The sequence below is a fragment of the Lissotriton vulgaris genome, chromosome 4_1 (assembly GCF_964263255.1).
Source record: "Lissotriton vulgaris chromosome 4_1, aLisVul1.2, whole genome shotgun sequence".
Taxonomy (NCBI): Eukaryota; Metazoa; Chordata; class Amphibia; order Caudata; family Salamandridae; genus Lissotriton; species Lissotriton vulgaris.
In genome coordinates this window covers 1,852,575,006-1,852,590,643 of record NC_141691.1, presented here as the reverse complement: position 1 = coordinate 1,852,590,643, position 15,638 = coordinate 1,852,575,006, and the positions used below count along the sequence as shown (strand labels likewise).

The window sequence follows — 15,638 nt, the reverse complement described above, 5'->3', positions numbered from 1 at the left end:
ATGCCATTTAAATGACTCACACATAAGCTATGGGCCAATCAGTCTAACAAAACTTCCTGCGCAAAGTCCGTAATCCATAGACTTTACCTACATAAACAACTCACCATAGGCTTTTTTTACTCACTTTCACAGCATCTCTCCACGACCATCCCACCATGACATTATTCTCCCCCTAACTCCCGTTCTATAACTTTCTAAAGCAGTGATCTGTTTACCTGCTAACAAGCTAACTTCGTTCTCCCTCCATCAGAAAGCGAAATGACCTTTCCTTTCCGACCACCCAATTATAAACTAGGCTTTCGCCCCTCCTCCCATTACCTTCCCACTTGCTGCGATTGTAATCACCACCTGTAGCGTGTTAAAAACTCCTCCGTGAGCCTGAAATTACACCAACTCCTAGAGTGCAAAGCAAACGTTACTTAAACTAACCGGCCTGGAATCTGTTAAATACGATGAAAACAAATAAATAATTCTTCCATGCTCGAAAAACACTAACAGTATTTGTGCACACCTTTCTTTGTACTAACTGACATGAAATCCATTTTATGCATTAAGCAAAGCAAATACTTCCATGCACTTTATCAAGCGCTGACAACTTTTCTGCGCAGATGAAGTATTCAATTGTTCATCAATCACATTTCAGTCTGGTTCTGACATCCAAAATTAAACTTGTTGACTTGACCTGAGCAGATGTTATCACTGTCATGAAAGGACACTCCATGCCAATAGATGTCACAGGGTTGCCTTCGACCAAGGGGAAACTCCCTCCAGCACAGCTCCTTGATGCTGGTTCTCAGCGCTTCCAGGGAGGTCTTAGCTTTGGAGCTGTCCACGGTGACGGTCCTCCTGCCTCGCCTCGAGCCCCGGGTGGTCTCCTCCTTCCTCTGGCCGGGGCACCTCCTGTGCGGCGGGGCCCGGGGCCCCCTCCTCTTCTCAGATAGAGGGGTGCCGACAGGCTGCGTGGAGGGGGCTGCGGGGCTCCGCTGGGGTGTCCCATCCCCGCTGGCCAGATGCTCGCTGTCTCCCACCCCGAGCCTCGGTGCCTGCCCCCAGAACTCTCCGGGAACCGGTATCTTCTTCCCCTGCACCACCCCCCCCGGGGGCCGGAATCTGACCCCCAGGGTGTAAGGCCTATAGCTCCCCGGGAGCCGGCACCTTCTGCCCCCGCAGCCCCTCCCCGGCGGCCGGCGCCTGCCCTCCGGGCTGCCCCCGCTGCACTTCCATGGGCACAGATCTGCACTTCGCCCGCTCCGGGAAGGGCGGCCCCGGCTCTACCCAGGCCGCGGATCGCCGGGAGCCCCACACCAGCCGGCAACATCACCCGGTCTCGCCCTCGGCACGGGAGACCGGACGGGCACATTGAAGTCTTCCCCCAGGCAGGGGGAAGCGGAAACCACGTCCTCCCCGCCCACAACCAGGCGGCGGCCATTTTGAGGCGGCTCGGGCCGCGGCGGTGATCTCGGGGGGCAAAACGAGGGGTGGGCACCCTCAAAATTTAATTAAAAACATTTAATGAAAGAGAGAAGCCCCCCAAGCACCCCCCCATACCCACCCCCAAAAAAATCGCGAAAAATCGCGGGGTGCGCGCACTGTGCGCGCTTATAGATATATAATTGATTTCTCTTATAATTTTCTCAGGAACTACTGGAGGGATTTACACTATTTAACAAAAAGCGTGATCTGCGTACCAGACACTACCATTTTGACAAGTTTGGTGTAATTCCCTTCAGTGGTTCAAGCTGTAGCCGAGTCTAAAGGTCCTATGGAAATTAACATGGGGAAAACATGTTTTGGGACCCCCCTTTTTTCTCAGCCCCCACTTGACGAATTCCCCCCAAACTTTCAGGGAAGGAGCGGAGCGGAGGGAGCCATCTTCTTTGAGAAATTTACGAAGATTCATCAACCAGCGCCAAAGTTATTCCCAATAGAATGTTGGGGATTTCCTATGGAAACTAGGTCCTAACTATATATACCTACTGGCTACCGCCAGTAGGTAATATATATAGATATATAGATATATATATATAAATTTCCACACCAGATGTCCTGTCTCAGAGGGAGCGCTTTCTCGTTGGTGCCCACGTCGAGACCAGGACAGTGTCTTGTGTTCAATTTCACACAAAAAAGAATTCGTGGCACTCCTCTTGGTATTTCAATAAAGATTTATTACAGACTGTCACCTACGCGTTTCGAACCATAGTTCCTGATTACGATAGTGTTGTACCTAAATCTTTATTGAAATACCAAGAGGAGTGCTACAAATTCTTTTTTGTGTGAAATATAGATATATATATATATATAATATATATATATATATATATATATATATATATATATATATATATATATATATATATATATATATATATATATATATATATATATATATATATATATATATATATATATATATATATATATATATAATGTATGATGTTAGATTTGAAATTTCATTGCTATGTTGCTTAGGCCTGAAACGTTTAACCCTTGCACATGTAAACCATATACTTTCTTATGTTAGCATTGATGGTACAATTTTTATTCGTTATGTGCTGGGGCGACACTCACAACCAATGGCACAGCAGAGTGCGATTTGCACAATTCATCCTTTGTATACAATTTTAATCTTCATTTTTATTCTTTTCATAATGTTTTTTTTTCTCTTTCTCTGAAATCTCTATGTAGGTCCACACATCAGACATCATGCCAATTTACAAAGCCTTCTCATGTTCAGGTTTGTCCATCCGGACCTTTTTTCCAAGGACAAGTACAGATGCAAAAATTCATCAGAGGCAGTATTTTATTGACCGAATGCATTTCGGGCAATTCCAGCCCTTCATCAGGGGTAACATTTTTTATTTTTTACTGGTTCATCACTGTTAGTCAAAATTCATCCAATATGGCGTGCTCATCGGGTTTAGGTGCTTGCCCTAATGGCACCTGGGTACTAGTTCACTATGTGCTGGGGTGACACTCCGCCCCACGACCAATGGCACAGCAGAGTGCGATTTGCACAATTCATCCTGTGTATACAATTATAATCCTCGTTTTCATTCTTTTCATAATGTTTTTTTTCTCTTTCTCTTAAATCTCTATGTAGGTCCACACGTCAGACATCATGCCAATTTACAAAGTCATCTCATGTTCAGGTTTGTCAATCCAGACCTTTTTTCCAAGAACAAGTACAGACGCAAAAATTCATCAGAGGCAGTATTTTATTGACCCAAAGCATTTCGGGCAATTACAACCCTTCGTCAGGGGTAACTGCCTCTGCTCAGAAACATGTTCCTCCTCCTCTCTCTATTCTGCCCAAAATGTTTATTCGTGCCATTATCTGTCAGAACTAAAGATCGAGCTTTCTGTCTCATGGTGCTTGCCTCAGCGGAGCCACTGCTCCTGCCCCCTCCCTCTGCGTGCAAACTCAAGGCTGAAATCCTGCTGCTCTATTCAAGTGTATTATCTGTTTTGCATACCTTTACTGTTGGATATGTTCGTTCCCACATCTTAGAATGGTAGGCCCCGGCCGAGTGGCCTTGGGGTCGAGATAGCCAGTAGCCGACACTGTAACATGACTCATCCTTGTGTGCCTCCTTTGTTCATCCTGGCCTGAACTGGAATTTTCCAGCCTGGGTGGGCCCTTGAAGGTGTGAGTTTAGTATAATTATTAGCCCTGAGAATTGGGGAGTCAGTCCCTCGGTTGTCCTCCCAGGAGACAGGTCAGGCTGGGCTCCATTGCAGTGCTATTAATAATAAATGTATGGTTTGTATTCTCCTCTGTCTGACCGACTCTTCATTCTTGGGAAGGCATAGCGGTGTTCTTGAGTGACCCAAGTGACCCGCTTTTCAGGTCATTTCCTTCATAGTTATATGCATATAAAAGTAATAAAATTACACAACATGGCCAAGCACATTACCTTAGACCATACTCTAACAAAAACTTTCCAGAAAGCTTGATGCCATACAAGACACCACACCCCCCAATAAGACAATACACATGCCACCCCTCCACCATACACAATACCACATATGACATACCACTGCTCTGCATAACATCACATTACAGAATCCAATGTGCCAATATAGCATCTCATAATGCCGCCTATGTGCCTTATGATAAACCACACCAGCCTAGTCCATACCTCAAAACACTACCAGGCTGGATCGCCGTACAAAAGAGAGAAGTCATATTTTATGGACGGTCCTTCATGTTAGTGGAACACAAGTCAGCAAAGCCATCAGACTCCCATTTTAACTATCATTGATGCAACAAGGTTTCAGGTGACAGCATTATGATTGCACAGAGTATTTATTTACTCTATAGGGCTTTCTATAGCACAAACATAGCTAGGAAGCAACAGAGCCCTGTATATTACTTGGGAAGAGTGGGAGACAATCTACAAAATCGTGCACATGAAGTGGGGATTTCACAAATACTGTTCTACATTACACTTTTATAGGAACAGGGAGATAAAGGAATTTAACCAGAATCACACGATGTAGATTAGAGTTAAGTGCAGTGGCCAGGATTCGAATCTAGGTCTCCATGTTCCAAAGAAAGCAGTTCCAGCCACTATGGCATATCTCTTCCAGCCAATTCTTGTTACTGTGCTGGGTGTACGAATCCAGTACAGCATACAAGGGGTATTTAAAACAATTCACAGATACCTTACCTCAGGAGGCAGGTTTTCCTCTGCGAACCCTTGAAAAGTTTGTCAATGCAGGGACAGAAGGTAGAACATGGTTTTAAAAAATGACACAATGTATGAGAAACCTTGGCGGGAGCTTGCACCGATACGATATTTGTACCCACTAATATCTCCACCTGGGGCTGTTCGTTATTCTTTAATGTTATTTAATTCCGAGTGGGCAATCACTAAATTATGCGAGAAAGCAGAAACAGCCACAAACCACTGATTAATTTCCTCTCCAGTGGCAAGGAGAAGAAATAGAAGGTGCAGTCATCTAAGAATATAGCAGCTAGAAGCAGAGAGAATCACAAAGGTAAAGTCGATGAGGAAATAAGAAGTGTAAAGCTTTGTTCAGAAAACTCCAGTTGGGACGAACCTTGGAACGCTATTTCGAAACAATAATGAACACACTTACTGTCTAAAATAACCCCAACGATTGGCTCGTAGGCTTTGTCTAAAATCTCCCACAGAGCAAAGGGTTCCAGGGGCGTGTCCGGAAGTATCCGGAAGAGGAAGGTTATGGTGTAATCTGAGGGCAGCCCCTCCGGGTGGATATACCTGCAAAAGACAAGACACAGACTCAATGAAGCAGAAAACAAGCACTTCACAGTACAACAAACAGGAGCAGGCCACAGACTGAGGCGAGAGCTCAGTTTGTGTTTTATGGACGTGTCATTCTCAGCACCGCTCATGTGCCACAAAGGCGTTTTCCGCATTTTGACGCCAATGGCTTCCTTATTTAGTGATGCGTCCTGCTAGAAGGCTTAGGTAAGCTGGTGCTACAAGAGACTAATAAACCAAATTCAGAAGTCCTGGGCCCTCATAGGTTTAGTATGTTGTACTAATTGGGTGGAAGCCAGTGCTGGTTCTAGGGCAATGCCATAGTAGTCAGTTTCGACTAGACTAAAGTGACGCTGCAAGAAATTGTCATGGGAAACAGTTTTCTAATGTCCGAAACAATCTGCTTAAATTTAGGTTAATTCATGACTTTAGTCACGTGCCACACTAAAGACAAGGACATAGCTACGGTCAGAACCAGTGAAATTATGCGACCGGAAAGCACCAAATTATGCAGCACGGTTGACTAGATTATGCAGTAAGAAAAGGCAAATTATGTGGAATAATGCTGCACATTTTTTGATAGTATTACTTCATTATTTTGTCATTTTTACAATGTCAATACTGTCTGCACAACAACCATATACAGAAATGAGCAACTAAAAGATGACCAGTTAACCTTTGCAAATGGCCTTCTACTGTGCGCACACATGCCCATGTTTTTAGTAACTTTGAATCTGTTTGAGGTAGAAACAAATTTTTTTTGTTAATATCTGCAGGTTATGCACCAGACGATGGATTATGTGGGAAATGAGGCAAATCCATAATTATGCGCAATAAGCTACAGCAGTAGAAGCGCACAATTCCAGTGGCCCTGGCTATTGTATTTGCTAAGTCTACGCTGCACTTTGATTATACAGCCAGGATGATGTCAATTGATATATAAGACACGCAAGACACCGTGGATGGAACCATGTGAAGACGTCACGACAGGCCCTCAGACAGGCATTAAAGACACGCAGAACTCAGCGCCCTTCTGAAAAAACCCACAGCTGACCCCACTGAACTCAAAAACTACCGCCCCATCTCGCTTCTTCCATTCCCGGCCAAAGTCATCGAGAAAGCTGTCAACAACCAGCTCGCCGCCTTCCTCGAAACCAACAAATCCCTCGACTCCTCACAGTCCGGATTCCGAGCCAAACACAGCACTGAGACCGCACTCATCGCTGCAACAGACAACATTCGAACTCTGCTGGACAACGGAGACACAGTCGCCCTCATCCTCCTCGACCTCTCCGCTGCCTTCGACACAGTCTGCCATAGCACCCTTCTACAGCGCCTCAGAAACGTCGGAATCCAAGGAAAAGCACTGGAATGGATCACCTCGTTCCTCACCGGAAGAACCCAGAGAGTCCGCCTCCCACCATTCAAGTCAGAGGCCACTGAAGTCATCTGTGGCGTGCCACAAGGATCTTCTCTCAGCCCCACCCTCTTCAACGTATACATGAGCCCCCTTGCGGCCATCGCTCGCCAACACAACCTCAACATCATCTCCTACGCTGACGACACTCAACTGATCCTCTCACTCACCAAAGACCCTAACACCGCCAAAACCAACTTACACGAAGGAATGAAAGAAGTAGCCGAGTGGATGAAGCACAGCCGTCTGAAACTGAACTCAGACAAAACAGAAGTCCTCATCTTAGGCACCTCCCCCCCGCCTGGGATGACTCTTGGTGGCCAGAAGCCCTTGGAAAAGCACCCATCCCGACAGACCACGCACGGAACCTGGGCGTCATCCTGGACTCCTCACTCTCGATGACCAGACAAGTCAACGCCGTTTCATCATCTTGCTTCAACATTCTTCGCATGCTCAAAAAAACATTTCGCTGGATCCCCGCCGAAACTCGTAAAACGGTCACCCACGCACTGGTCACAAGCCGCCTGGACTACGGAAACACCCTATACGCCGGTACCACCGCAAAACTCCAGAAAAAACTCCAACGCATCCAGAACGCTTCAGCCAGGCTCATACTAGACATCCCGCGTAAAGAACACATCTCTGGTCACCTGAAAAACCTCCACTGGCTCCCCGTAAATAAGAGGATTACTTTCCGCCTCCTAACCCATGCACACAAAGCACTTTACGAACTTGGACCCGAATGCCTCAACACACGACTGTCCTTCTACACCCCCTCCCGTCAGCTACGATCCTCCAACCAAGCCCTTGCCACTGTACCTCGCATCAACAAAACCACCATGGGAGGTAGATCCTTCTCCTACCTGGCAGCTAAAACTTGGAACTCTCTTCCCACTCACCTTCGCCTTACTCGGAACCACCTAGCATTCAGAAAGCAACTTAAAACTTGGATATTCGACAAGTAATTCCCCCACCCTTCCTCAAGCGCCTTGAGACCCTATGGGTATGTAGCGCGCTATATAAATCTCTTGACTTGACTTGACTTGACACCCACAGCCGTGTGACATATTATGCCAGACCGAGCACGTAGGCAGCAGTGACTTTTTGCCGCGCAAGAAACAAGCATAATTCACAAACTGTTCGTATGTGCACAGAGCTTGTTCGCCTTGTACACATCTCCATCATATCCAGTCAGTGTAAGGAGGGCACTGGAGTAGGATGTAATGTATGCATGCATAACTTGGCCCACAAGCCAGCTACGCCTAACACAGCATGCAGAGATGATATCTGTGGAAATGGCGCCAAGCCTGCATTCATTACTCACGTGTTTGTTGCCCAGGGCTGTATATACAGATGCATTCTTAGGGAAGAGCCAGGCGAGCGGGTGGGGCATGCAATATTAAATGAGGTGAACATCCGTGCAGTGGTAACTTTAAGGGTGTACACAGGCTTTCTGTAATGCACTTTTCACATCTGTATAAACCTGTAACTTACGCTTGAATGAAACAGGAGTAAGCAGTGCAGAAAGGATGGATAAGTAGGAAGAAAAGATTTTGTAAGGAGAAACGTTTTTCATTGGAAAAAAGCAAACAAATGAAAATTATAATAAAAAGAACATGATCCTTCTAATAATATGCTTCTAGAAAATACGAATTGTATGTACTCAGTATATACAGAGTTAATAAAACAGGCTAGCATTATAATTGTTTGTGAAGTACCATGAAGTGGAATGCCTTTTTGACAATATAGGTAAGCTAAATACATCAAAGTCAAACAAGCATTGGTATTGGCTGCAGACCTGTTGGCTTTGCCAATGCTTTTTTTCTTAATAAGAATACCCTTCATACTCGACTGGCCTGGTAGCCGTGTTGCGAGAGCTCCAAGTCCCTCTCCTAGGTAACCGTAAAACATGCATTGTCTAAAATCCAAAATTAACCTATTTTCGTAATGTAAAAGCAAACTTTGCACCAGTAGTCCCAGGCAATAATGAGAACTATTGGGTAAGAGCAGAATGCTCCACCCACAGACGGGTGAGCCAATGACTTAGGTGGGAAGACCCCTATACAGTGCTGTATGTTGTGGTGCGCAGAAGCAAAATGTGAACGACACTACCCCAAACCAATAGAAGATGAGGGCTTACTGAAAGCCCCTGTAAGAAAGCATGTATGGTATTTAAAATGGCCCTAAAAACAAAAGGTTGTGGCTAACGCCAGACCGAAAAAGTAAATCATCATGGCACAAATTAAAACTGTGAAAAGGTGTGCATCATACATGAAATATTATATGACTGTTTATGTAAATTGCGCCGTCTGCGTGTAACATCCTCAGGCTGAAGAGCATAAATGTAAGGAACAGTTATTGTAAATTGTGAACATTGTACATACTTGGTTGGCTGAGAAACCAAGGAATCCTTATGGAGTCGGTAGCATGGGAAGCTATTGAAGGTACCAGGTTCCATCGAAACACCATCCATTGCCGAATACTCCTTTTCAACCAACCCAAACATGTCCATCATTTTAAAACCTGTAAAACAGGGATCCGAAAGTATACTTTATGCTGTTTGTGTAGGGTTTCATGCGAAGGCAGCAACTCGAATGAATAATAGACAAATGTTTGCTGTCATTTTGGGCCATGAATAGTCCAGCTTGTACTTTTGCCACCTGTAATGACGTTTTGCTCTAACTAATAAAAAGCAGAGTTACATTTTTTCTACTTTGTACAGTTTTTAAATTCACGTTTGAAGTTTGCTGTACGTTCACTTGCAAAAGTATGGTGAATCACGTAAGACATGAAAAAGGCTAACATATTTTATATAAAATGGCAATGTTTGAGGCCACCTGAAATTTTGACTGTGACAGGATCCCTAATTACCACGACATCGCCCACCTCCTGCGACTGGGGACAGTTCTATAGAGAGTTGTTATAGCGTTGTGATCTACTACTCCATGTAAAAAATCTGGTGTCCGTGAGGTGGATCATTGAATATTGGGACTTCTATCTCCCAGTCCTTATAGACCTCTATGTGACATTCAATTCAGTTGATCACCAGGCCCAGTGGAGATCCCATTCACTTGCATGGGCATCTCTTACACTCAGGCCCAGTGGAGATCCCATTCACTTTCATGGGCATCTATTACACTCAGGCCCAGTAGAGATCCAATTCACTTGCATGGGCATCTCTGACACTCAGGCCCAGTAGAGATCCAATTCACTTGCATGGGCATATCTGACACTCAGGCCCAGTAGAGATCCCATTCACTTGCATGGGCATCTCTGACACTCAGGCCCAGTAGAGATCCCATTCACATGCATGGGCATCTCTGACACTGTCCTGTGCTTTTCACATCGTTTTTTTGGACAGAAAACGTTGTGCCTAAAAGGGGAATAGCTTGCTCTCCTTCCGATCCCAATACTGTTCCCGGTACTGGTTATCCTCTATGTGGAACCAAATGAAATATCCACTTCACCTAAGGCATTGTTCTGAATTGATGCATGAATGACATCCAACTATATCTGTTATCAACTAAAGATCCCTGTCTTACATGATGCATTAAGACCATCTAAACAATGGATGTTCTCAGTTATGTGATCTAACTCGACTCATAGACTTCAGTTCCCTCTAACCCAAGAGTTGTCCCTGCACCACTAACTGCTCAAATGTACTATGATTCTGCATACACTCAATGAGATTTTCAAAAAGCCTGTGAAAAACAGTCCAGATGGCCTCGCTATAGTTAAACCTCAAGCAACAATCAAATGCTTCACATCCCCAAAAGATTCTTCTCTACTGTAAAGGCTCTTGTGTAGCCACATATTATTTGTCTCAATGCCCTGTTCACAGTTTTCTCTGACACTGCCCCGGCCCCAATAAAGTCTGACTCACATGCTCCAGCATACCTAACTGCCCTGAACAACGGGCCAGGTAGGCTTCTCTGTGTGTCCCCTCCTTGCCCCCTGGCTCTTGCTAAGAACTTTTGTAAGCATGTTATCTCAGAACTACTAAACTCACCATACTGTATCCTTGCATGCCTGGTTTGTGTTCCTGTACTACATAAATGACAGCAAAATACAAATTGTAGGAAAGTGGAGTATTATGCAGTGAGGCTAGTTAGGTTTTTCTGTGTAATACCCCAAAATAGGCCCTTGGATTCATACTTATAAATCCCTAGCTCAGTACTGGTAGAGTGGCACAGAGAAATCAGCCTTCACTAGAGGAATATCTGTCAAGCGTTGAGAGGCTCCAGCAAGAAGTTCTCCGCCTGAAGAACAAACTCCTCGATACCCAAACCCGCTCTCGGCATAATGATGTACGTCTAAAAAGGGTCCTGACTCACACGGAGGGAACAGACTTAAGAGAGTATGTTGGGACACCCTTATGGCACATCCTGGGAGCCTCAGAGGACACAGACTTAAAACTGGACTGAGTCCATCGTATGGGTCTACCGAAACCAGACAAAGCCCCCCTTCCGACATCCTAGCCTGTGTACCTGACTTTCAAGTGGAAGAAAACATTCTACACAAAGAACGGTCCACCAGATTGAATTCTGAGGGCACACACCTGTGTTATACCAAGACATAGCATCTATAACTCTTCAAAAGTGCCAGAACGTTTGTCCTATCACTACTCACCTCAGGGAGGATGGGATATCATACTCCTAGGGCCACCCTTTTTGGATTATCTTCTGGCTTGATGGCAAATTCAACCAACTCTAATCCATTACGGGGGCCTACAAAGTACTTGGCATCATAGATTCCTCACTGAATGACTGCTACACCAGCTCTCAGAACTGCATGGCAAGTACACGCTCTCGATGGCAGTGCACTAGGGGCTCATCTGCTGGCACAAAGCCTGACCGCGCAACCATGGCTAAAGAGAGACAACAGGTCCTTGAGATATTATTGGGGGACACTGATAAGCCTGAAGTTCCCTGAAGTCATGGGGACTCTTACAACACAGCTTTGCTCCTTTCAGCAGGGGGGGTAACATGGTGGCGGGGATGGGGGCTGGAACATTTTTTTGGGTTATGTGTCAGCTCTATTCCCCCTCCTCTGGGATGTTATTTAATCTTATGATCATGATTGATCTTCCACCCTCCTGCCTGGTTCATGTTCTCTAATCTGCACCATTCCATGATGGACTTTTCTCCTTGTCCGTCTTTACACCTCTTGCCCTCCATTGAGGGATTGTTGGGCTTACCCTTGCAGGGGATACTTCTCCGTGGTATATCCAGTCAATTGGGTATAAATACCTTCACAGCTTTTCTCTCCCTTGCCCCACATTCCAGGATGTTAAGGTTACTAGTCTCAAAGTAGGGGACCTAATTAATCCTGATAAATGGTCTGCTGTGCTTCACTTTTAGAACAGTCTGGCAGTGATATATGCCTTCTACCAGAGACCTACCTGATCAATAAGGATGTACCCAGAAAGAAATCCCGCTGGTTCCCACGCCAGCTCTTGTCCTCGGGTCTCTCTAAGGGGACGGTGGCCATTCCTTTCTATTGAAGATTCCGAGGGGAAGTTTTAAAGACAGTCATTGAGTTCAAGGGACATCAACTCGCAGTCCAACTTAAATTGGGCACTTTCCGTTTTACACCCTGGTAAATAGTTATGCCCTTAATGAGCAGCAGGAATCCTTTATTAGCTCCCTAACAATTGCCCTTAGATCCCCTGATGTGGCCATTCTGATAGGGGGGGACATTAATTTGGTAATGAAAACCTACCTTGATCACCCAGGACAGGGCTCCAGCCAAACAGTAGCCTTCTCTACAATAGGCTTACAGTGGATGGTAGACTGTGGACCACAAGACGTTTGGCGTCAATTGCACCTATTGGTTACGGACTATACATTCTACTGCATGGCGCACAAAACATATGCAGATATTGATAATTTCCTGGCAACTTTGACTCTTGCATCCCTTGTCATAGAGGCAGTCATTGCCCTGTGGTCGCTTTCAGACCATGCCTCCCACACAATATATCTCTGGCTAGATGTCACCCAGCCACCGTCCTCAGGCTGGTGAGTTAGAGACTCTTTGCTATAGTCTCCTGCTATGTTTCAGCTCTTCGAGAGACCATAACCGACTACCTTCATGGTAATAAAACCGGGGAGCTATCCTTGTTGTCCTTTTGGGTGCCCTGAAAGTAGTGTTAAGGGAGAACTCAAAGCAATCTCTGAGGCTAAATACCGCAGTCAATACAAGCGACAACTTCTAGAGAAATCTGTCACGGAGCTCGAGGCTATCCACAAACGGACGGACGCCCCGGAATATGGCAGGAGCTTGAAAGAACGAGCTCCCACTTAAACGCCTTTACCTTGACAGGGCAGAATATGCTCTGATAGGTCTAAAGCACAAATTTTACCTCAGTAATAACTGCTGTGGGCTTCTGTAGTTAAATTAATTTGGGGACAGTAAAGGCGATACACACTGGCCTCCCTACAGAGACCCATTCAGTTGCAGAGATTGCCTTGGCTTTCCAGGTCTTCCACAGTTCCCTGTACTATGACGGTACAGTATTATGTCACTGTTATAGCTAACTACTCTACCTAGCTGTGCTTCAATGTTACTTTGTAAGGTGTCATGATATCGTACTCTCTAGCTGACACTTAAATACGGTCGGCATGCGGTCTCTTTAATGCTTGAACATGTTTTATACAAACTGGAAGCGATAAGCCATTCTAAGGTAAAATAAATGACATAAGCTCTACAGTATTGAAAGTGATAAAAAGTTAAGTGCACTGAAATGAATGCAATATTAAAATACATAAGGGGCTGTAATGTTACTTTACCAGCATTCAGTGAGTCACAGACTCTACTGCCTGTCTAAACACACGAAAACTAAGTGTTTTCAAAAGTGAGTAGTGACATTTAGGTACACAGTACAGTGGCGTTGTTCACAAGACTCAGGCAAATTGCTATTTCTTTAAAATAAAAGTGCATTGCAATCCATGAAATTAAAAAGTTATAGATGGACTGCTCACAGTACCTGCTAAGCTGTTGCCGTGAATCAGAGACAATGGACATGCTGCAAAAGAGAAAAATATGAAATAAAACATGAACTGAGGAAAACAGTTATGTGCAATAGTGAAGTAAATGATAAAAAAAGCTCAGTAAATAACAATATACTTATGGGTAAATATATGCCAAGTCATATGTCTACATTTAGAATCCAAGCACAAATGTCAGTCACTGTGGAATACCGCAGGTTAATCAGATGCTTATCAGCAAAATAAATCCTATACCCTTAAAGCTATCATCTGTACAAATGGTCAAAGGTCACTTTGCAAGGAGCACTCCATGGACATTACTGCATCATAAACACATTTGGCGAACCAACTGTTGACTGGGCGCAGTAAGACCAATATTAGCTTAACTATTGCAGACAAATTTGGCCTCTGCAAGACTAGATAATGCTAACGTGTTATTAGCACTAGTGAAGCATTACCAGACAATTAAAGGCGTCACCGAAAGACACATGTCTCTGATATATAAAAGGCTGTTAACCCACTACCCAAGTAAGTAGTATTTCACACTGCGCTTTTAATTGGCTGCAGTCGGAGGCTCACGGAGGGAGGGGGGGGGGGGTTGTACTGGTAAGTATCTTCACTGAGAGGGTAATTAAATCAGGGCATTGCTTCTCAGCGGATGTGGTAACACCAACAATAGCAGTTGAATTAAAAAACAAAGGGCAAACACGCAGGGGAGTGGCGGGAAAGCAGGAGTGGGTCATGACCCTTCTACATCTTAATATCAAATTCAACATAGCTATGGGTAAACCACGCAATCATAACAGGCCTTATTCTGCCACCAGCACTGTGAAGTGGATTCAAGGCACTTCACAAAACACCTAATTGAATGAACTTTGGAAAGCCAATAGTTTGATGTTTGCATGGCATGCAGATGGGACATACAAACCTCAAACCTATTGATTTTGCCAATGTTTGATTCCCTGCCAATTGGGGATGAAGCACACACAAAAGCTTGCTTTCTTCTCTGTAGCATCCATTTCACAGGCACTTTTGTCAGCGCGTAATCCCCAATGCTACTGGGTTGCTCACAGAAGGTTTTAACGTCATTCTTCATGCATTCCAGTGAAGACAGAGGGACACATGGTCAAAAGTCAATAGTCTAATGGTGAGATTAAAATACCCCTGTGGTCTGATCAAAGATGTGATTGACAATGTTTTAAACCCATAGCTGAAGATTCTGGGAGAAAAATAACTAGTGGCTCAAGGAGGGTGGAGGCAAAACCCCCTAAAGTAAGTTTAGAATACAATCGGCCACATGCATCAAAGTACGGTTTTGCGATTCCTTATTTGCGATTTTTAGGGAATCGCAAATAAGGAATCGCAAATTGGGATGCATGATTTTAATCGCATAATATTTTCGATTCTGTAAAAATCGCAATTTTTACCGAATCGCAAATATTATGCGAATTCTAATTTGCGATTTCGCAATTCCCATTGATTCCTATGGGCCAAAAGACCCATAGGAATCAATGGGAAGGCATTGACATTTTGCAAATTTCAATTAGCGATTCGCAAAATGTTAATGCATTCCATGGGTGCAGGGGGGGGTCCAAAGGACCCCCCCCTGCACCCCTGAAATGTATTTTAAAGTGCATGTTTCACACACACATGTCCGAAGGACATGTGTGTCTGTAACATGACAGTGTGTAAAATGCAATTTTGAGCATTTTAATACTTTTTCGCAAATTACCACAAGGTTCACCCTCATGGTAATCATGCACTGCTTTTAAGGAATCGCAAATTTGCGATTCCTTAAAAGCAATCGCATTTTTGGAATTCGCTAAAAATAGCGATTTTGCCAAAAATGTTTGATGCATCCCAAAAACCTATTTAGGAATCGCAAACGGCCGAATTTACCGATTTGCACCGTTTGCACTTCCTAAATAGGTTGATGCATGTGGGCGGCATTGCTTTTAAGGAATCACAAATTTGCGATTCCTTAAA

The 15,638-nt window shown here is 44.5% G+C and overlaps 1 protein-coding gene across 1 annotated transcript in view; it reads right to left on the bottom strand.

The window, feature by feature from the left end:
* Positions 1 to 15,638, bottom strand: part of COL14A1 (collagen type XIV alpha 1 chain) — a 514,343-nt gene that overhangs the window by 157,410 nt on the left and 341,295 nt on the right. The window contains exons 30-32 of the mRNA XM_086966163.1: positions 13,652 to 13,690; positions 9,051 to 9,189; positions 5,104 to 5,246 (exon numbers count right to left, since the gene is read on the bottom strand). Coding sequence (XP_086822289.1) covers positions 5,104 to 5,246; positions 9,051 to 9,189; positions 13,652 to 13,690 — 321 coding nt within the window. The remainder of the gene's footprint in view (positions 1 to 5,103; positions 5,247 to 9,050; positions 9,190 to 13,651; positions 13,691 to 15,638) is intronic.